Genomic DNA, 23,850 nt, shown 5'->3' on the forward strand with positions numbered 1-23,850 from the left:
AGGAGAAAGGTAGGGGAATGGTCAAATTCTGAAGTTCAGATACTAATTGGTGAGCATCAAATGAGATTGTGTGAGAAAGGTACTTAAGGATAAACTATTTACCTGTCAGATAGCTACTGAAATCTAATAAATATACCTAGTGTTGTTTATATGTCATCATTCATTATTTCCTTCATTCAGCTATCCTGCGGTGTGCTAGGGGTCATTCTAAATTCAAGAGATTCCACAGTGAACGTATCTTTATTCTCACAGAAACTCTATAAGGAACCTGAGACCTTGAGGGGTTAAGGATCTTATGTGGAGGGCGCACACAATTCGTTATTAGCAGACACCAGACTCCCAAGCACCACTGAAATGCTAGCTGTTGAGCCTCTTGATACAAAGATCACAACATAGTCTATTATATTCCCCACCATGCCTAACACGGTGTTAAGTTGTGCCTCTTCCCCAGTCCTAGACTGATAAGATGCTAATACAAACTTTACTAAGGCTGTTTCACTCTAATATTATCATGTAAACAGGAGACTTTTGGGTGGCAAGCAGATCTTGGAAGCTGTCTCATTGGCTTAGATAAACTACACCACATTTCAGGAATTAATTATGTAATAATTTTTACAGTTATTGTATTTTTCTTGGCTATAAAATGTTTTGAAGATGAGATGTAATTGGCAGAATATGTCACACATATGGTGAAATCAACTTGATTTGTTTTAGGGAATAGTGGGATCCCTGGGAATGACAAGAAATCCAAAGAGTACTGATGAGCTTTGTCGTTGCATAAAGGTAGATGGAAAGACAGAAAGTGGCCCTATGATCTTCTCTGTAAGACCTCAGATGGCAGTTGAGTCATAGGAAGCCCACATGATAAGCGATGTACCTTTGGGGATGACCCTTATAGTATGTGAATTACCTGTCCCCACAGTCAAATGGAGAGACCAGAGACTTAGTTAACTGCTGGTGGATGATAATTCATGTAAGAGATGCACAACTGCCTTTGTTAGGACATCACTTCAATTTGTTATGTGTGCTCATTACTCATCTTATTTCAGTTAATAAATGTTACCTAATTGATTGAAGTCATATGATTACCAATTGAAATAAGGGTGATCAAAAATAATTTTTGGTCTCCAGTGACTGTTCTTTTTCTCTTATAACTCTAGAGAACCATGTACTTTGTGTGTACATGTGATTCTTGCTGCCATAATGGCTAACCTTCTTACTTCATATTATGTTAAGGGAATATTTCCATGTTCAATTAAATGTCTGTTTCATGCCACTCCCTGGAAATTTACTACACCCTTATGAGTATTTCTTCCTTCTAGATATCCCCTTTCCTCCAGACCAGATCCAAATGCCCATGATCCTTTTCTCCTTTTATGTGAGCAGTCTCTAATTCTCACTATGTTACTCTGTCTAGAAACGAACTGCCAGATGAGGACACTGGACAGTGGGATTGGAACCTTCCCACTCCCAGACTCAGGAAATCGCTCAACGGGACGGTACATACGCCAAGCAGACTCCCCCGAGGACACTGAGCCCCTCCTGTCTCTCCAGCCAGCCCTTTGTGCAGCTTCTTCCATAAGAGCCCAGACCCTTGAACGAGAAGTGCCTTCCTCTGCAGACAGCCGGGGACCTGCAGACAACGCCACTGTTCATTCCACATCCGACCCCATCATGACTGCCAGAGGGCTGCGACCTCTTCAAAGTCGCCTCCCCAAACCAGCCTCCTCAGGTAAAATGCCTGTTACCTTCCAAATGAGATTGTTTTCTCACTAAAATCATGCACTTGCTGACAAAAATGGAGAACAGGCAGCAGAAAAGGTTTCCACCACGGGGTCAGTCAGTGACCTCTGCCCAGTGGAAATATAGATGCATGAAATCCCTTTATGTCCTCAACCAAAACATAAAAAGAAAACAAGTATGAAACATCGTCTACTCTCAGTATTATTTAAGGAGTGTACACACACATAAAGGAAACAAGCACGTTAGCACAGGTAGATGGATATATAAATTGATAAAGAAAAAACCATACAACATAGACTTTAGATTTTGTCTTTTAAAACTTAACTCTGAGTATAGACCAATCTAGGCCCAAGACATAAATTTAGCTGAAATGTTGTTTGCCCCCTCACAGAAACATATGTCTTCTGACATATTCCTATCCCGTTCAAATGTATTTATATGTTGAGCTATAAAAAACGTAGTTTGATATATTAGCAGTAGAATGTCTGTTAACTACAATGAAATGGAGGGAGCCTTCCCACTGAGAAGTACCATCCTTTGCTGCAGTCAATGGAAACAAGCTTTCATGATTAAAGATAGGGCCAGGCTAAGGGTCAAAGTTTTTTCACTGTTCCCTCAAGATTAAAAATATTTATTGCAGCTCAGGATGACACTAAATAATTTTTAACTTGTGCGCCTCATGTTGCATTTATTGACATGCATAAGCATATGAACTAGAATTCCAAAGACTTTCATTTATGATTTGATGATGAGAAAGCAACCACAAGTAGAGATTATACCATGGGCTTCTGAGAAATTAGAAAAGAAGACTTTTCATTAAACATCTGTGAGTCAATGTGACTGGGTTATTCCCATGGCCGAGTTCTTCCTCCATTCAGTAACACTAACTGCCATGAATGCTTCATCACAAACTTCTGCTTATTTCAAGCCAAGGCTACATTTTAAAAGGCCGGGACATATATTATTTTTGAAATAAATGTATTGTTAATTAATGACACAGCCTCCAGAGATTCAGGGGCGAAATTGTAGTTATAGATTATGTGCTCCATGCCTGACTGCTCACATGTGTGACCTCAATTCAGCGGCAGGCGGCCGAGCGGATTCCATGATTAAACACTGTCATTATAACAAATTGAATAGAAACTGCAAGCCTTGAATTGCTTCATAAGAAGGGGATAGGAAGGAGATTGTTCTGATCTTGCTGCTAATATTCAGTGCACCGGTTTTCTTAGTTTTGTGTCTTAATTAGATTGTCGTGAAGAGTTGTAAAAAAAAAAAGTAGTATACGGTAGAGAGTGAGGTCAACACACTGCAGGACATTTTTGTGCCGTCCATCCCGAAGCTTCCTGTCTACCTTAAGATGTTGTCACTGCGGGTCAGAGGCAGGGCTGGCTTTCCAAGGCTTTTCTCTTTTCTGTGGCCATTGGTTACTCATTTTAAACATTAAGGAATGGAGATCTAGCTGGAACAAAAGGAAAGTGGTTTCGAGTGGTCAATTCCTGGTTAATATATGCATTTGAATTGGTTATTTTCTTATCCCCGTATCAAAGATGGAAGGAACTGTACAGACCTCCCATTGCTGATGAAAATACAATTACTTCACTTCTGCTTACAAGCAAAATGCTGTTGAAAGGCTCTCACAGCCTGTCCTGTTGATAATCACTGAGGCTGGAGGGTAATGACAGCAGTTCTCCTTTCTGACATGAGGAAAGACTACACTCTGCAGGTTAATCTGCTATTATGGGTAATGGAGACATTTTAATCATTCTCTGCTAATTGCACCCTGGCTACTTACAATGTAATCCGTGGGCCAAGAGCAGCCCCTGGGAGCTTGTCATATATGCCAGCTCTCAGACCCCGCTCCAGACCTACCAAATCAGAGCCTGCGATGTAACAAAAGCTTGGCTGAGGTATATGCACATATGAGCTTGAGACTGCCCGGCAAGATGTTTAAGGGCCTCTGAGCACTTTCGCAAACCACCTTATTCAAAATGACCTTCATAAGTTTCCTAGGAAAATCAGGGTTCCCTGCTCAAACATGTTTGGGAAAGGCTGTGAATTCACATCCTCCCTTTGGAAATTATGAAAATCCCCATTAGCATAATGAAGGCTCCGAGAAGTTCTCCAAAACAGAAACTTGTTTGTTATTTGATGTATAACACTATTTGAGGAATGATCAGCGTTTCCCAAGCAGTTTGCCCACAGAACCCTTTCTTTTTTTTTTTTTTTTTTTTTTAATGAATTTATTTATTTATTTATTTATTTATTTATTTATTTATTTATTTATTTATGGCTGCGTTGAGTCTTCGTTTCTGTGCGAAGGCTTTCTCTAGTTGGGGCAAGCGGGGGCCACTCCTCATCGCGGTGCACAGGCCTCTCACTATCGCAGCCTCTCTTGTTGCGGAGCACAGGCTCAGCAATTGTGGCTCACGGGCCTAGTTGCTCCGCGGCATGTGGGATCCTCCCAGACCAGGGCTCGAACCCGTGTCCCCTGCATTGGCAGGCAGATTCTCAACCACTGCACCACCAGGGAAGCCCCAGAACCCTTTCTAATATGAAAAACCTGTCAACATTTTGTGGAAAAGTGGTCCAAGCACAGTTTGCCTTTGGGTCTCCAAGGTGGACATCCTCCAGAGATACATGTAATTATGCAGACATTTCTGTTAGCACAGACTTGCAGGGGACAGAATGTTGGGAAACCAAGCTGTTACCATGTTTGGACCCTTTGGATTATTTCTGGCTATCTCCCCTACCCTCATCCCTAAACTTGTAAAGAGTTGAAGAAAGCTGATTGTGATTTCATATACATTTCCTCATTTAGGAAAAATCAATTCCCAAATGCAGAGTGAAGCCAAGGCAAGGCCTCAGACTTGTTCATCATTCGAATATGCTGAAAACACAACGGCAGCGGCGAGCAGGCCACTTCTAGCCTGGGGGGATGACAGCGCTGCTGCGGAGACCCAGGTAAGGAGAGTCGACAGGAGGGCACCCTCCACCTAATTGTCCTGAGTGTGAAAAATGGCTTCCTTAACCACTTCTGTGATAGATTTTAATGTTAAGTCAAATTTGTTGTGGGATTAGTGCATAAAGACCAAGGCCCAAGGCTCCCCTTTTTTCCTGAATTATTAAGTAACACTGTGGGTTCTTGTAATTCAAATGATTCCACCCATCTGCACCCCAACTCTTGAGGTAAGGATGCTGTGCCCTGAGTAGACATTGTGGAACGGTCATTCCCTCTCCCAAGCCCTAAGAGCACCACGTAGAATGATTCAATGATATTTTTTCATTATCTTATCACTTTAACCTTGACCTTGCTCCTATGAAACCAGTAAAGCAGGTATAATTATATTCCCTTTAGGCATGATGAAACTAAAGCCTGGAGTGGTCAAATGACTTGCCAGGGTCAGTGAGACGTGTGTCTCTTCAGTCCCCATCATTTTTGCTGGGGGTTCTTCATCCGCCCTGAGATGGCAAACACACAGGCCTGCTGACGTGTGATTGGACCTGGGGAGGAGCTCGGGGCTCCGGGACTCTTGGGTCCTCCCTGGGAGCTATGTGGTAGTCCCTCCTCAGCGCCCTCCCGCTTACCTCTTCCAGCTAATTACTTGGGCCATATTCAGCCTGTTCACGACTTCTCAACTTGCCCTTGGGCTGGTCCACTTCGGGGTCTTTGGTGGTGCCTGCAGTGAGAAGAGTGGGAGGAAGGACATTAGGATCAATTACCCGAGCTTCCCGGCCCTTCCTTGACCCTTCCTGCTTCTGCTGCCTTGGCTCTCCCAATCCCGGCATGAGGAGGCCCTATCACTATTTCTACTAGGGCTGCTACCCAACCTTGATGACGAAATACCCAGATTAGCCCACATCTGAGATGCCCCACAGCCAGAATGGTGGAGGCTTCTTTCAGTCTTTAGCACCTCGGTATGGAAATGGTACCCTGAACAAGTAGGCGAAGCGATCCCCTGGGCCTACAGCCTCCATGTACAGCAGAGGACACCAGCTCCAGAGATGCTGGACCATGGTCAGGGCCCAAGGACAAGTTACTGGGACACTGACGTTAGAACTCAGCCCTGTGAATTCCATGTCCAGCGCTCAGAACAGGGGTCTGAAAGGAGTAAACCGGTGTATTCTATCATGACTTAATTTTTAAGTGTTAGGGTTTTCTCAATTTTCTCCAAAGCAGTAGTTCCCTGCACGAGCAGACATCAGAATCACCTGGAGGGCGGCACATCTTGCTGCTCTCCACACACAGCCAGTGTCCTGTTTGGTGCAGATGGGGTGAGATCCGAACACGTCTAATGCATTCCCAGGTGATGACAAGGCTGCCGGCCCACAGAGCCCGCTTTGAGAAGCACTCTTTCAAGACCTCTGTGCTTGATTTGGGGACCAAACACTTGAGAAAATCCTCGAAGACATCCAGAGTTGGAGGGGAAACAGTTCAGAAACAACAGGTGGCGGTAGTGGCAAAGGGCTCAAGCAATTCCAAGGAGAAAAAAAAAAAGAAAAAGAGAGCGAGAGAGAAAGGGAATTACTCAGTGCTGGCCAGGAGGGAGCTGTCGCCTCCATGTGTGATGGCAGGGCACTCCTCACCCAACATTCACATTCCCCAACACACACACCTCTCTGGGGTCCCCTTCCTCATCATCCCGCACTAGCTTTTCCCATTGGAAATCCTGCCCTGACTTGTAAGAGTCACAACTGTGGCTTGGAACTCACAACGCTGCTTCCTTGACCGCCAGGGAAGGAAAGTTTAAAGTAAGAGTGAGCTTTATATTTCCAGTTCCAAGCACAGTGCCTGGTTCCATTTGTGTCTGTTGACTAGAGGAATGAAAAACTGCATCTCATCATACCCAGCGTCCTGCTGGAACTCTAGACATGGGGCTCCCTTGGGACCACTGCTGTAAACTTGTCCTCCTTCACAGACATCATCCTTGCTGGACCACCAGTATCTCCTGTATAGAGCTCTGTACCCCCAGAACCTAGAACACCACTTAGCACAGACTGGGTACTAAGATGCGTAGCGCAGCATCTTCTGAATGGGTAGATGAATGATTAAGTGAATGAAGGAATAAAGGAAATGAGTAACTGCTTGAATTTATAACCTCAGCTAGGGGGGCTTACATCCTAAAATGTGTTTTTATAATTTGCAGCCAAATGACACCCTCCCAAACAGGTTTGACTTTAGAGACGCATCCCATACATCTGTGCCTGAACTCTCTGGGATCGGTGTGGAATAATCGGCTCTAACAGGGCAGTCTGCAAACATATAAAAGAGAGCCCCAAATGCTCTTGATTCTACACACAAGAGTTGCAGTCTTAGATATCAGTATTCCACTTGTGTGCAGAGCAGGAAGAACCATCCATATGGTATCAGCAACCTCCACAATTCCTGAACTTGGTGTTATTGCCACACCTGTGACTTCCTCTTGGGTCAGGCTATGTGTGCATGTGAGCAAGAGGGGAGACCAAGTCCCTTGACCTGTGAACTGTTAGTAGATTCGAGGATATGTATAACCCTATAGGCTAGCAATTGGGTTCCTTCCTAAAGCCTCCTATCCTTTTAGGGGCTGAAATAAAATTAGGTATTGGGCAAACATTTATTCTTTTGTTCCCAAGGTTGATTACTGTCATACCCTCTGATACTTGAAAGCCAATGGTGAGATCAGCTAAATAAATAAGTCATTAGGCCTGGGACAGCAGCTCTAATTGGCACTTGAGAAAAATAAGACCCCATAAAAACAGCGTACAAAATGCAGAGCGGGTAACTGTGGGGACTGTCCTGTGACTGGGACACAGTGGCAGCGTGTGGTCAATGGCTTCCTCAGTGCAGGTCCATATCTGCAGCTCTGGTAATTGAGCAGAATGCACCAGCTCCGCGTGAGGCAGATTGATGCAGCAGGCAGACCGGGGGTGGGGTAGCGGGAATGGAATTCTGTGCCCACACCAACAGCCATCCTCACAGGATGGTCTGCCCATTTTGACTAGCGTGAATAATCTTAACGGTCTCATATTACTCATTTAGGACAAGGTACCCAGAATGTGTGCGTACTCTGCCAGCGGTGGCAGTGATAGTGACAGTGACCCCGACTATGGAAATAATGGTTTTGGAGCTGGAAGGGGCAAGTTAGTGAAAGTGATGAAGAGCACCACCCCAGGTAATGCACGCCGGGCCCCGGGACATTCGGGGCTCCTCTCTCTCGGGAAGCTGTCCATCACGCCTTTCACTGGGCTCTGTCTCCACCCCGCTTTGATTTTACATCTTAGTTCCATGTCTCTCCCGAGATCTAATTTTCTGGTACTTACGGAAGATTGTCTACATGCATCAATTTGCTTTCTGGTATTATCTTCATGACATTGCAGTGCAGTCTGTAAGGATTTTATTTCCAGTCTGGCGTCTCCCAAAAAGTCTCCAGTGGAGTTATCTCCATAATGAAGGAATGACTATAAAGAGAACTTTGTTCTTAATTACATACCTCGGCAAGTTAAATCATCCAGTGAGCCCTGGATGGGGTGTTTCCAGGCTCTCTGCTCATAGCATGCTCTGTAACTCTGGACCTGTTACCCATGCCATTATGAGCAGGTCTGTTTATACGAGGTTCAAACTTTCTCACATTATTTTTATTTGAAAGAGAATTGGCAGTAGAAAACCCATCATCCCGAGGCATTTAAAAATATATATATTCAGATGGCATTTCCTTACAGAAACAAGAGGACAGATGATCCCCTAACACAAAATGTGGTCTAGGATCTGCTTTTCTTCTAATCCGCTCTGGATTATCAGACATATTTTAATGATACAGTGGAGAATCATTCTTTTTGTACTAGTCAACTTTTCTCAAATACTAATTTGGCAATTATGTGATGAAACTATGACTTTCCTGTTTAAAACAAGTCTGATGTGTTGCTTTTGAAAAAAACGTAATCTAGCAAGCACGTGTGTTTCCAGTTTTCCAAGAGTCTTGACCTTTGTGATACGTGGGGGTAAGATAGGTGTGTGAGAATAGTCATGAACCTGAGTCTCCTCTTGGTTGCTTGCACCCTACAAGTCACCAAAGAAGCAGGACAGATGGGTGAACCCTGCAAAGGCTTACCAAGAGGAAAGTGGAGAATACCCCCCTGGTGTCTTAGTTAGGCTGTTGTCCTTGTTAGCTCTCGGGGGTCCGTCAGCGTCCCTCTGGTTGTGACAGATAAGGGGAAGGAGAGTTAAGCATCATGGGTCCTTCCCCATGAAGACGCCTATGAAGGCGTTAAGCATCATGGGTCCTTCCGCACGAAGACGCCTAAGGCCAGGCCAGGTCCTAGTCCAGCTCTTCCCCTGAACTTAACATGGGTCCACAGTGAATAACCTGACCTCATTGACCCTCAACTGCTCCTCCGGCTCTGAAACTCCATTCATTTAGTGAACAAATACTGATTAAAAGCCTCCTCTGGGCTAGCGTTCCAGCAGTGAGTAAATGGACAAAGATCTCTGCCAGACAGTAAAACAAATGGGTAGAATAAACTAGCAAATGTATATAGTTTGTTGAAAGGAGATATGGAAAGGATGAGTTAAGCAGGGTAGGACGGGAGAGCAGGACTGCTCTGGAGGGGTGGTTGGGTGGGAGCAGATGTTAAAATTTAAGTAGAGCAATAGTCAGAACAAGACTCCCCGAGAAGCTGGTGACTGAGCAGAGATGTGGTGGAGGAGAGGGAGTGAGCCCCTGGGGGATATCTGGGGGAGGCGCGTTGCCTTGAGACAGCAGCAGCGGGCGGCCAGCGTGGCTGTGGTAGAGGGAGGCTGTTGGAGGACTGGGAGACGAGGTCCAGTAAACGGAAAAGGAGCCAGAGCTCTCGTACGCCTTGCTCACCTTTCTGAGGTCTTTGCTCCTCCCCCGAGAGCCATGCATGGGGGCCTTTGGACGACTCTGAGCAGAGGAACGGCATGATCTGAGATGCTTTCAAAGGACCGCTCTGGCTGCCATGTCGTGAAGACTGAAGAAGCAGGGTCGACTAACAGGCTATGACATTCATCCAGGCAAGACGTGTCAGTGGCTGGGACCAGGGTGGTAACAGTGAAAGCAGTGGGCAGCACGAGCCAATAGAACTCTCGGCTAGGAAAGGAGTGTTCTGTCTCGGCTCTGTCCAGTACCGTAGCCGTCACCCACCCGTGGCTTAGGAGCTCTTTCAATGTGGCTCGTGTAAGGAACTGAATTTCTAAATTTAATTTTTGCTGTAGTTTCCCTAAGAGTTCCATTTTTCTCTATTTTAATTTGTTTTTATTTCAATCAACTTTAAATCTTAATAGCCAGATTTGGGTCACTGTACAGCACAAGGAGTGAGAATGGTCTCATTCCAGTTCTAATTAAAAATACAACATGAATCACTGATAGATTGGAGGTGGGGGGGTGAAAGAAAAAGCAGGGTCAAGGATGGTTGCCAGGTGGGGTCCTAGAAGGGACAGAGCTCTGCCCACTGCAATGGAGAAGGCTGAGGTCGGGGCTTGAGGAAGCAGAGTGGTAATTGATGGTAAGTTCGAGGTGCCCATTGAGCAAGCGGAGGTGTGAGTAGGCAGTGGGCTGTGTGAGTCTGGAGTTGGGCAGGTCAGGTCTTGTCTGGAGAGGTAATTGGAGTGTCAGCGTGTCGATGGCATCTAAGGCCCTGGGTCCAGCTGAGATCAGGAGGAGGACAGAGTGCTGACAGAGAGAGGACCTCACCCTCCCAATTTTAAAGGTCATGGAGAAGAGAAAGAATCAGCAAAGGAGACTGGGTAGGAACCAGCAGTGAGCAGGGCGGAGGAGAATGTGACGTCTCAGAAGCCAAGTGGAAAAAGTATGTCAAGGAGGAATTCCACGATTCCATGTGCTACCTGCTAAAAAGAGGGACACAGTCTTCATATTGAGACCTGTCTCTCACACTGGTAGTGGGGTTCCAGGGGTGGGGGAAGGAAGTGGGGATGGGGAAGGAGGGATGGTCTAAAGGCAGTTTGAAAACATCCTGAAAAAGGAAACAGATTAAGACAGGTTGTCTGACTCTGAATGAGGACGTACCTGAGTATGAGAGAAATCACTTCAGGGTTCAGAGTTTTAACCTAGCTTGTTTAAACGAGTTGTGCAGAGCAATAAGGAATACACGTTAGGTGATGGCTGTGGATCCGGGTGAACGGTGAACTTGCTCCTTTACCTTTTTTTCTATCCCCCTGCAAGATGAAGTGAGTCTCAGCCTCAGTATTTTCTCTCTCTGTCCTCACTGTGTCCTCGCTCTTCCCTCCATCCAGAGCAAAGCCCTGTTTGAGAGGAGCAGTCCTCTTTCATTCCATTGCTTTCGCCTCTGCGCACACGGAGCTTCTTGGGAGCAGGTGCAGAGTAACGCGGGAAGCAGCACGTCCAGCAAGAAGAGCCTTCCCTCCAGCCAGGCATCTGCCCTCGGTCTTTAAACATGGACTTGTTGCCGGAACTCTGTCATCTGCCCACCCTGACCGATCCAGCCACCCCCCAGCCCTGGCTGATGTCAGTGCTGCCAGGAAGGGAAAATGCCTGCAGACGGCTGGCGTGCCTCTGGGTGTGTGCTGGCTTCCAACAAGCCTGGGAAGGGACGTTTAGGGTCGATGCAGCACCAGTAACTTTTTGGATGTTGGCAAAGTTGATAGGAAAAGAAAACAGCAACAATTAAGAGAAAAACACTAAAAGGAGTACATGCCTTGGGTGTGCAGTAGAGATTTTCTCCCCTTTGGAGTCACGATTTTGCCTTGCTTTCATCACCTGTGCCGGCGAAGTGAGATTGCCCCCTAGCCCCTCACCTGCCAAGCCCATTCCCTCTATTTTTTTTTTCTATTTATTTATTATTTATTTATTATTCATTTTTGGCTGTGTTGGGTCTTCGTTTCTGTGCGAGGGCTTTCTCCAGTTGCAGCGAGCGGGGGCCACTCTGCATCGCGGTGCGCGGGCCTCTCACTATCGCGGCCTCTCTTGTTGCGGAGCACAGGCTCCAGACGCGCAGGCTCAGTAGTTGTGGCTCACGGGCCCAGTTGCTCCGTGGCATGTGGGATCTTCCCAGACCAGGGCTCGAACCCGTGTCCCCTGCATTGGCAGGCAGATTCTCAACCACTGTGCCACCAGGGAAGCCCCCCCATTCCCTCTTTAAGTAAAAAGGTTTTGTAATAGAGGTCCCCAACCTGCAGGATGGAATGTGCCAGTAGATCTTAAAGCCTTAGTGGATGTTCTCCAAGATAGTTGGCCTTTCTGAAACACACCCTCTCTCCCTGGTTCCCTGAAATTTCCCTCAGGTAGGGGAGGGCACCTGCCAGTGGCAATCTGTCCTCCGAGGCTTCTAGGAAATGGACACTCAGTGGCCTCGACCTCTTATGCAAAAGAATCCTACCTTCCAAAACCCTGCCTAAGGGCTCATAATGCACTCAAGTGAAGACACGTCTTTCCTTTCACAGTTGGTTTCTTTGGTGTGACTTTGAAATGTGTTTAGCAAGGCCAGGGTGTTAGTGGAGAGGCAGCGGTGGGAGCGGGATTTAGCAGCTGGGCAGGTGGCGAGGCAGGTGAGGGAGTGGGTGCAGTGAGTCTGTGGCTTTGTTTCCATGCAGCTGCCCGCTCCAAATTGCCAGGCTAGGCGTAACAAACACTCCTGCCCCCTTCCTGCAGGTGGGGCCTGGGAGAAGGCAGGAGCAAGGGACAGAGGTGGGAAGGGGAAGGAGAGAGAGAGAGGGCAAACCAGGGCCAGAATGTAGAATAGGGAAGACCCAGTGGAGATGCAGCGATGAAGCCCCAGTCTCTGCACGGAGCGGGCGGGGAGTCTCACCCCTGACTGAAGCCCCTGCACCTGGTTGGCAAAAGGTGAATGAGCAATTTCTAACCAAGGCTGCCCCCCCAAGCTTCTGATTCATCCATCTGGCTGCCCAGCGCCGTCACCTACCCTGCCAGGCACCTCAAGGGGCCAAAATCCAAGCTAGAACCTCTCTTTTTCCCTGCGGAAACGTCTGCCTCCCCGGCTCTCTGTCGTAGCTGATGGTCTTGCCATTCTTTTAGTACAGACTAGGAAGCTAGAAGCTCTCCTGGACTCTTCCTTCTCTTGCCTCCACCTCCTGGCAGTCCCAAGGTCCCGCTGGCTTCCTTCTGAGGTGCTTCTCACACCTGCCCCTTCTCTCGCCCTTCTCCTGCTGCCCCAGCAGCGCCTTCCTCTGGTCTGCATGATCCGCCGCTTCCCTGTGCCCCTCCCCCATCAGCCCCCTGCCAGTCCCATCCCCCTCAAACGCATCATTCACGCTGCCAGCAAAGTATAAAATCCCGTCACGTTCTTCCCTTGCTTAAAACCCTTCAAGGACTCTCCCCCCGTTACTCACAGACAAAATCCAATCTTCTCCTCTTGCAGGGTTCACAAAGGCCACCGTGGCCTTATCTCTCTGACTTCATCTTTCTCCATTTCCTGTCAGAAAACTTTAGGCATCATCAAAATGCTCATTCTGTCCTGAACACACGATGCGTTGGGGGCTTCGTGCCTTTGCTCTCATGGTCTCGCTTCCGGGAATGGCTTTCATGCCAACACCCTTCTCTAACCTTTATGTAACTCCTGCTTAGGCTTTAAGATTGAGTTCAGGCTTTGCCTCCTCCAGGAAGTCTTCCCAGTGCTCTTCCATCAGCCATGTTACTCTTCCTTGTCTGTTCTCCTGCAACACTCCATATTTATTTCTACCACTTGCCACTTGAGATTATAGTTATTCTTTGCATGTTCATCTCTCTCATTAGCGTCAAGATTGCTTCTCATTCGTGTTCAGCACTTAGCACAGGGCCTGGCACATCATAGGTGTTGAATAAATGGTAAACAACATCATAAGTGTTGAAAAAAAATGCAACACAGGACTGGTTAAGGCTTTGGTTAACCTCATGCAACATACATCATCCATTTGGGCCTTTCCTCGTCCAGAGAAAGAAAGACCCAGAGCAGCCACCTACAGAGAGAAATTCTATAAGGACATTTCTCCTTCTCTGTATGGCTATGCTAGAGAAATTGGTGAATCCATTTTTCCAATTTTTCTCCAGGATACAGATGTAATTCAGCTTCCTCTTCAGTGATGATTCTTCATGGGGGCTGCTGGAGGCATATCAGACTCCTCTGTTTTGTTTTGTTTCTTTTAAATGGTCCCGGTCCCCTGGCTTGATTTTCATAGTCTCTGCCCCAACTTGGGAGTTACTGTCACAGAGAGTCACTCTTATTGATGAAAACGCATCACACCCTTGAGACCTGAAGGAGACAATGGTTGAGAACCTTTGCTCTTCCAATATTTGTTCTTTGAAAATCTCTAAGTTGGAGTGGTTAGTAGATAAACAAGATTGACAGAAAGAATAAAAGCAAAGAAGAGAGTTGACCTCTACTCTAGTTCATCTGGTTTATTCAGCTCTTAGTACTCTGCGTCCAGGCCAGTGCTGGACACTGGGGTTTGAGGGCAGGTTAGTGACATAGCCCTGCTCCCTCGATGCTTCTACTCGGACCTACAGACTCGAAACATCGTCTGAGAGAGGGGCTGCTCAAGTACTAAGCACTTGTGTTCTACTGCCTAAGGCCATGCTGTTGGCCCCTCGGAGTGAGGAACCGGAGCTTCCTTTGTTTTTAGTTTTCATGAACTGACTTCCCCCTAGGGTCTACAGATCACCACGCTCTCGAACTTACTTTCAAGAGCGCTCCCTCCCTCCTCTGACCCCTCACCCTCAAATGCACTGATCAGGTCCAACGAGCAAAGCTTCAGAACCACGGTCCCACAGCCAGCTGATGACGCTCCTCTAAAAAAGCCCCAGTTTCCTGAACAAGAAGTACGTTTTCTTCATTTCAAGGTGATTACATTCAACAAATTACAAAGAGCCAGGGCAGCTGAGTTAAAAACAATTGGTTTTGCAGTAATTAGAAAAACACAAGGACATGATGACTGTGGACCACTATGAAAAGGGACACTGAAGGATAACGGCTCCAGTTCCTGGTTAATTCCTCAGCTTGAACATTTTGAGATTCACAACTAATTATGCAGAGATGATGAATTTTTAAAAAGCTGCCACTCTGTCTTGCCGAGGCCAAGGACTTTGGCTATTAATAGAGCAATCAGATTTTGCTATATTGTAGCGAATTCACGCAAAGTTGCATCTATTTTAAAGCATTCATCTGGCACATGACTTAAAGATGACAAATTGTCGTAATATGCAAAATCAGCATTGGGTTAAACTAAATCCAAACTCGTTATAATCACTCTGAGTTCCCCTGGAGAAATCTTTAGTTTGAAATGGACATTACCGGTAAGAGTTATCTTTTAGTCCTTCCTGGATCTTCTCTCTTATTTAGATCATTTTAAAGATTGGCTTTCTATTGACAAGCCCATCCCAACTCGAGGGGAATAGACACATGCAAGAAAACACAAGGGATTCGTCTCCTAGCGTTAAACTTTCCTGGGTGACAAATGGAAAGTACTGACCGTGACAAGCGGCGCGCTCCGAGACCCTTACTGGGGCCAGGTTCTCAAATTTCTCTCTGTCACCATTTATTCACCATCAGAAAAGCCACAGCCCTTTCAGCTATTCCGATTGGGTTTGCACTCTGCTGAAGTTTGGGGTCTTTTAGTGGGGAAAAGTGTCATGCACAATAACAAAACAAAACAGAAAACCCCACTAGCTTCTAAAAACCACGTGGTCAGAAGCTAACCATCAGAAAGAACTCACTGTGTCCTCAGACAGGCTTGAAAAGGGAGGCTGCGATGTGACCTGCATTTAATTATTAAAGCTGCATATTGTGAGGCCCTTAAGAAAGCAAATGTCACGATGGACAGAATGAGTTTACCCTCCGGTCAAAAGAGCCGTGTGCCGTGGTGAGGCCGTCGCTCAATTAAATTGGACCGCAGGATACAGCGGAGATGCAGACTAAGTCTGGGGACCCTAATGAGATTTGGGAGGGAAGAGATGCCCCCCAGAGTTTGTCACTCTGTGATGGACATTCTCCCCTCCCCCCCCCCACCATTACCACAGCTCCCCCAGTGCTACCCGCCTCAAGTTCCAACACGTTACAGCCCCAAACATTTAAACAGGAGCTTGCAAAGTAGAATTTCAAAGCACAAAACAAATCCTTGCTTGTTGTGGACTAGGTAGGGAGAGCAAATAATACAGAATGCTGTGCAAAATAGCCGTCTTTGGCTGCCAAGACTGAAAGAAAGCTGGGCAGTGGATCTAAATAAATAAGCAATGAATTGGACGCCATTTCATTTGTGAAAACGTGTGCATCTCCCCAGTCTCATTCAGGGGACGCAGAAGGACCTGCTAGACCTCCAAGGCCCCTGCCGCCCTGCAGCGCCAGAAGTGCGTCTGAGAATGACTGTTGTGTAGCGCTTACCCATAATCCAAGGGATACCTCCAGTGTGCACTCTAGGTCGTCTAGCCCCGTGGCTCTCAAACGGGGTGACTGTGCCCCCCACGGGACACGCAGTGACGTCCGGAGACATTACAGGCTGTCACAATTCACAGGTGGTAGGGAGGGCTGCCGTCTGGTGCGTAGAGCCCATGGACACTGCTAAACCTCCTATAACGCACAGGGCAGCCCTACTAACAAAGCCTTATCCTGCACAAGATGACAGCAGGGCTGGGAAGCAGCCGGGACAAGATTCACCTCTGCGTATCGGAAGTGTTTGTTGGGAGGGGCAAGCTGTCAAGTATTTGTGCCAAACTATGACAGCAGCCAAATCCCCCTGCCCGCCCAGCAGGTGCACCAGGCCTGGCCCAGCTACCTGACTGGGGCTTAAGATGCACGTCCTCCAAGAGGCTTTGGAAGGGACGTCCGTGCTCCTGTCTGGGCCTCTCACCATGGCCTGTGGCGTCTGGTCCGGTGCCTCTGTCTGAGTGTCAGGGACACGGCGACCGTCTGAAGTACTGACACAGACCACAGATGGTTTGAGGCTGCTACCCATTAAGCCTCTTATTAGTATTTCATTTCTGTCTCTCTTAGAGAACATGTGCCCGGGGAGGCGGGAATCCTTTACAGACTTGAAAGTTCCCCGAGGACAGTTAATCCTCACGCAGCTCTAGTGAAGCAGGTAAATTGCAGTTAGATGTTAACAGAAGAAAAAGCACCGTCAACAGGTGTTTGGGGTCCCTGGGGGACCTCAGCGTTTCATACTTGCCTAAAAAGCACGTTGTGACATTTGAAAAGGGCCCCTTGCCAGGACCCTTCCACAGAATGGTTAAGACTAGGAAGAGTAACATAAATCTCAGGAATAGAAAGGCTAAGTCAGTAGAAGGAGCTGTGTTGAAGAAATAGGGTCAGTGGGGAAAGGAAAGAGCTCAGTATTCAGGGGAAATCTTTCTAGAGGTAATTATTAAAGTTTGCAAAAAGAGAATGGGATGTGCAAATCTTTGAGGTGTGGGGAGAAAGGAGACATGGAGTCTAATTATTTAGCATATTTTGTTCTCAGACTTGAAGAAAAAAGACAGAGACCATTTCTAATATTCTCCCATCCCAACCACCCCTCCTTCACCAGCCAGAAACCTACAAATATATCCATACTGTACAACCAAACAGATGACCTCAGGGAAAAGAGCAGGGTTCCTTCCTAACCAGCAACCAGGAATTTTGCCAGGAAAATGTCAAGCCTCATTCAGCAAATCACACTACTGGTTCTCCTCTATGAACTTCTTAGAACCTAGAAACCAAGTCATGGGCTATTTGGCCGGATGTGTTGGACATGCCCATAATTGGGAGTTAGGACATCTGGGTTCTAGTGAATAGACTTTGTGACCCTGGACCAATGATGTTAGCTTTTCTGAGCCTTCGTTCCATCTGCCATCCAGGGCCCACCTTGCCTTCTTCTCGTGAAATAGTTCAGATTTGATTATTGATGTCACAAGGCCTCCAACCTGTAGAACGCTGAATAAGCATGAGTGGAATTATGTTAAATATGCTGAGGGAAAGAACGAATCCTGGAATTTAAGGTTGAGGTATTCAGAGGAGGGGAGGGGAGCACAGGGACCTTGCAAACTGTGGGCCAAAATAATGTGAAGCTGCAGCCTCAGAGGGGTAAACCCACCTCATAACTTAGCCAGGGTTATACAGTTTCATTAAGGGAAACGTCATATTCTCTTTATCTGTTGTTAAAATTCAGTCTAAGTAAGAAAGAACTGATTCAGCCTTCCCTGAAACAAGCCCAGTAGCCTCCTCCTTCCTTGTTATTTATTTTCACAATAAGTAGCAATACCCCAAGCTGTCACTCAGCGTCATCGTTTCCAGGTTCAGTTACATGGGGCCCAAGAAACATGGTGAGGATGGATCAGGTGGGGGAAAGTTCCATTTTTACTCAGACCAGGAATTGTATTATAAATGAATAAATCAGCACACTCTTTAAGGAATTTACTTAGAAAAGGAGACAGCATCGTTTCCATGGTATTGGCCAAGCTGGCTTTCAGTCTTGGGCAGGCAGAGAAGGTTAGTGGTTGGCTCCCAGCCTCCCGGCCAGTCAGCTTACTTATTTGTTTATGAACCCCCAGAGGCATCATGAACAGTGTTTTCTTCCACCCTCATCTTTTCACTTTTTTAAAAACTTCCCTTTTGTCTTGGTTTGTTTGGCCCACCCTATGCTATAATTATATCACATTGGCCCTTTTCATCCTGGAATGTTCCCGCCCCCAGAAACCTCCAGGTATCCTCCTGAATTTGATGAGGATTCTGTAGAAGGAGAGGTGGCAGGATTGGTATTTTTAGGGAAGACCTAAAGCTATGCTGGCATCGTTCACTGCACCACAGTGCCCACGAAATCTTTGAGACGTGCCCAAGGACTCAGATACCCATCCTGGAGCATGCATGTGCCTTCTTGGACCGTAACTTACTGAGTGATCTTGAGCAAGCATCTGTCTTGCCCTCATTCAGCCAATCCCGAGCTGGATGTCTTCCAGATCGCCCCCCCGCCCCCCACCAGGCCTGATGTTCTATTGCTGTAAACAAAGCCTATAGTGACTCGGACATCAAGCTTCAGCTTTCAGGATCCAGCAGTCTCTGCTACTTGGAAAGCTTCTCAGAGTTTTCCTCAGGTCTCATTTTTCAAAACTTGATTTTATTGTTTTGATCCCGGAAGCCTCTCCCCTACCTCTGTGCCGCACGCCTCATATAGGTTAGCCGTCTTTACTGGTTTCTGGCTCATCCTTCGAGTCTTTCTTTGTGCAAACCAAGCAAATGCAAATAACTACTTTGTATACAAAGTAAAGCAAACTGTACACACTGTGCTACATCTTGTTTTGTTCTGTTTTCCTCCAATTCACAACATATCCTGGAGATCGCTCCATGTCAGTACATAAAAGTCTTCCTCCTTCTTTTTCACAGCTCTGTACTAGTTACATAATTAATGGAACTAGTTAGTCCTCTATGGAATGGGTTCCCAGAATTAGACTTTTGAGTCATAGTAAACGCATCGTCAGAGGAGTTGGGCCGTTTTCACATCCACCTGCAGTGATCGACATGCCTGGTCCCCCCAAAGCCTCACCAACAAATTCAAGGTCAAACCATTGTGCTCTGCCAATCTTACATAGAAGAAATGTATTTCCAGTGTGGTTTGGATTTGATTTCTCTTATGAAGAGTAAGGCTGAGAACTTCTGCTTAAATCTACTTAAATGTCATTGTATTTCTGAATCTGTGAATCATCCGGGAGTGACCTTTGCCCAGTTTTTTACTGGGCTGTTAGTCTTTTTCAACACCATTTCTAAGAGCTTCGTAAAATTTAGGGAGATTATTCCTTCATTTGTGACACAAACTGTCCATGTCATTCCCAGTTTTTCATTTGCTTGGAACATCACTTAGGCTGTTCTTTGCAGTATAGAAGATTTTATTTTCATAGGGTCAAGCTCATCAGTCTTTTGTGACAAGCCTTTGCTCACTCCAAATTTATTAATTTAAAAGAAACTCACATTTTTTTTTCCTAGTACCCAGACAGTGTGTATTTTTGTCCTCACATACAGATCCAACTTTTTAAAAAAATTTGACTATCCAGTTGTTCCATGTCCGTTTTATATTAAAGAGATACTTTAGCAAAGAGAAGATCAGTCAGTTTCCTTTATGACCAGCTGTGAAGGAGACAATTTGGTAACTGAGGGAAAATGGAAAGGTCCCAGTTTCTTCCATTACAGTGATTCACCTGGCCAACCTGACCCTTTCATCCCCACATTCTGGAGTTTGCTGTGTCAGTCACTTCACCATCGGGCCTAATTAATGAAAAAAGGATCATACGACCCATGTCCAGGTGAAGGAATATCCTTTGTTTCTAAGGACCTTCTGGGCGATTCATAGAGTGTGCTGTCCTATTACTGACCGATGTTTGGAGGACTCATATTACAGGCCTGAAGATGTGCAAGGAAGGAAAGTTAAGTGTGCAAGAGGAGGCTCCTAGGCCATTTGGGCAGAGTGAAACCTCTCCTTTGGCCATGCTTATGGGTAGACTCAGTTAGTACTCACTGGGGACTCACCATGAATCATCACTAAGTGCTGGGGGCAATAGAGAGGAAGCATGAGGCATGGTCCTGCCCACACAGAGCTTACAAGTCTAGTTGTAGAGAGAAGAAGTTAGAAATTTTAAAAGCCACTAACAATACCAGCAGCATAGGGTAGTCCCTGGTGGTCCAGTGGTTAGGACTCGGCGCTTTCACTGCCAGGGCCTGGGTTCGATCCCTGGTCAGGGAACTAAGCTCCTAGAAGCCAAAAGGCGAGGCCAAAAAAAAAAAATAGCAGCAGCATAGAAATAAGTTCCCAAAGTTTCCAAAAGTATGGTATAGACACCCCACCCGTGCCCATGCCTGCTTGTCGATCTCACAAGTCCTACTCAGTGACCTTACATCATGGACTATCATAGGGTCTTATTTTCCCATGTCAGATGAAGACTTATTTTCCCCCATCTCAAACGGAGTGGATCATCTCAAAGTCAGAACTCTAGATCTAGGCTTCTGTCCCTCTCCTGCGATTCCATAATCCCCTCATCTCACCATGACCATCAAATTGCTATTATCCCCATCTGCCTCCCCTGCTTGTTCCTTAACAGCAGGAATTGTGACCTTTTCCACTGAAGCTCTGGCACATGGCAAGGGCTTACTGAACGTTTATTGATGGGCTGGGTGTATGAATGGTCTATGACTCTGAGATTGAAAGCCTACAGGGTTCCCAGCAAAAGGCATGAAGTAGTGAGGCTATCTCCCTGGAGGGACTTTTGGGGTCAGTCTTGAAGAATCAAGTTTGAGTTGGCATAAAGGAGAAGAGAGTTTCTGCTTGGAGCTAGTGAGGGAATTGGGGAGTGAAAAAAGGGTCAGAAGAAGGCAGTGACCACCAGTCTTCCCTATAGGCAGTTAGCAGAACAGAGGTCATGTGGCTTTACAAGAGATATTTATAACATAAAGGTGGTGCCAACTGGGAGTGGCTGTGATCTGTGTGTGCCAGTGAGTCTGAGAGGTGAGCAGAGGACCAGCACAGAACACAGGTGATGAACAGGCTTGGATTTGCTGTTACTCTTCCCAGAATCTGCCTTTCAACTTGAATCTGTCCTGCAGCCTTCGCTGAAAAACAACAAACAGAAAACTCGCCTCTCTCTCTCTCTTTCTGCCTTTTCTCCCCATATCTAATAACCTAGAGCTTTTGTGTTAGAAGAGAACTTAGAAGTTATCTTGTCTATCACTGGAATGGAAGCTCCATGAGGGCAGGGATTCATCCCTATGTCATTTGTCATCATATATTCTTCACTCTTTTAACTTTCAAAGTGGAAATTTAGGTTAGATTCCATTTGCCTCTGGGAAACCCAGTGCTGTCCTTCAGCCTCACTGTTCTCATTTTGCAGACCAAAGAAGGGTGCTTTGAATAGTCAAATTATGGAGGGAACAAGCCATAGAAATCGGTGGCATTTTTTTCTGGAGACAGCTACAGTATTTGTGTTTCGGCTCCTTGAGAACTGAAATCACACCTTAATACCTGGGCTGAGTACAGTGTCTGGCAAAACTTTAGGGACTTGCCAAATGTTCATGCAGCACTTTTAGATATAGGATCATACCACCTCTTATTCCTGACTTATAGCTCAGAAAAAAGGAAAAGGGTCCTAGCAGTAGCCTCTGATGGAGAAGTTTGGTTTCGCAATTAATTAGCTATGAGAGTCTCTGGGTCTTACCCAGAAAAAAGATATTGAATTAGATGAGAGGATTACAAATCTTTTTTAGTCATAACAAAAACTTTTTTTGCAAGCAAACTATTACAGAGACCCAATGCTTAAGACAGACAATACATGTAAATTTTTGTAATGTAAATGTAAAAATTTACAAAACGTTTGTAATGTGAAAGTGTTAACAAAAAAATAAACAGGTTTGATGGGCATAGATGGTGCCCTGCTGCCCCAAGTCACTATAGTGGCAGCTGTAGTATTTCAGAGGAAACCCTACAAGGGTTTCTCAACCCTAGCCAGACCTTACAATCCTCCGATTGGGTTGCCATATTTAACAAACAAAAATACAGGATACCCAGTTAAATTCGAATTTCAGCTAAATAATGAAATAATGTTTGAGTATTTACCTAGGCGTCCAAGTTTACACGGTTTCCTATGTTTTATCTGGCAGCTCTACTTAAGGAACTTTTAACCAACTAAATTCTAGACCAGTTAAATCAGAATCTTTTGGGTTACGTGTTCCCATTAGAATTTTTTAAGTCCCCCAAGAGATTCTAACACGCAGCCTGGGAGGAGTTCCACTGACCTCTGAAAAGCACAGTGTGGAAATTGAAATGGATGATCTGTAAACCACTTCCACCTCTAAAACTGTCATTCTAAGCAGATCACAATTTGTGATTTCAGAATTGCTAAAATAGTTCTTATCAGGAGAAAGACTGTTTCTTATCACCTGGCCCCAGCAGGGAGATGGGTTAGTATTACTAGATTATGTCTGGAAGAGCTGTGCTCTCCATTTACACTTTGTGCACTTATAACTGAGGTCTATCTGTCTACCACATCCTGCAAAGAGAGAGTGCAGAGTGGAGAAGGGGGCCACGCCGGCCGCTCGGCTGAGCAAGAAGGCCCAGGTGCTCTTTCCAGCGTTGTCACCACCTGGCTCTGTGCTTCAGTTTCTTCCATATAATGGGGGTAATAACAGAAAGAAAATAGTTGCTATTCCTTGAACTTCTAAAATGTGGCACACAAGTCCTCTGTATAGCTCATGCTAATCTCTACAGCAATGGTTCTCAAAATTAATTTTTTTAGATTTATGTTATTGAAGTATAGTTGATTTACAATGTTGTGTTCATTTCTGCTGCACAGCAGTGATTCAGATATACATATATATATATATTCTTTTTTATATTTTTTTCGTTATAGTTTATCACAGGATATTGAATATAGTTCCCTGTGCTTTACAGTAGGACCTTGTTGTTTAGCCATTCTATATATAATAGTTTACATCTGCTAATCCCAAAGTCCCAATCCATCCCTCACCCTCACCCTCCCCCTTGGCAACCACAGGTCTGTGGGTCTGTTTCTGTTTTGTAGATAAGTTAATTTGTGCCATATTTTAGATTCCACATATAAGTGATATCACATGGTATTTGTCTTTCTCTTTCTGACTTACTTCACTTAGTATGATAATCGCTAGGTCCATCCATGTTGCTGCAAATGGCATTATTTCATCTTTTTTATGGCTGAGTAGTATCCCACTGTGTGTATATACTCCACATCTTTATCCATTCGTATATCAGTGGACATTTAGGTTGCTTCCATGTCTTGGCTATTGTGAATAGTGCTGCTATGAACATAGGGGTGCATGTATCTCTTTGAATTATAGTTTTGTCCAGATATATGCCCAGGAGTGGGATTGCTGGATCCCATTTGTCATTTGTAGATTTTTTAATGATGGCCATTCTGACTGGTGTGAGGTGGTACCTCACTGTCTTTCTGATTTGCATTTCTCTAATAATTAGCAACGTTGATCTTCTTTTCATGTGCCTGTTGGCCATCTGTATGTCTTCTTTGGAGAAATGTCTGTTGAGGTCTTCTGCCCACTTTTTGATTGGGTTGTTTGTTTTTTTTTGTTGTTGAGTTGTGGTTCTCAAAATTGAATGTGTGTCCGAATCCCATGGAAGCTTGTTAAGACACACATTGC

General features: G+C 45.6%; 1 protein-coding gene across 16 annotated transcripts in view; it reads left to right on the forward strand.

The window, feature by feature from the left end:
* The window catches only part of NCKAP5 (NCK associated protein 5), a 1,102,730-nt gene that overhangs the window by 1,051,183 nt on the left and 27,697 nt on the right, over nt 1-23,850 (forward strand). For 13 of the 16 annotated variants that reach the window (XM_082397785.1, XM_082397783.1, XM_082397787.1 and 10 more), the window contains 2 exons: nt 1,418-1,732; nt 4,565-4,707. In XM_082397785.1, the coding sequence (XP_082253911.1) occupies nt 1,418-1,732; nt 4,565-4,707 (458 nt within the window). Of the gene's footprint in view, nt 1-1,417; nt 1,733-4,564; nt 4,708-7,762; nt 7,896-23,850 lie in introns of those variants that run through there. The other 3 variants (XM_082397774.1, XM_082397782.1, XR_014246257.1) reach the window with 2 other exon arrangements.

The sequence above is a fragment of the Balaenoptera borealis genome (assembly GCF_965194805.1).
Source record: "Balaenoptera borealis genome assembly, chromosome: 6".
Taxonomy (NCBI): domain Eukaryota; kingdom Metazoa; phylum Chordata; class Mammalia; order Artiodactyla; family Balaenopteridae; genus Balaenoptera; species Balaenoptera borealis.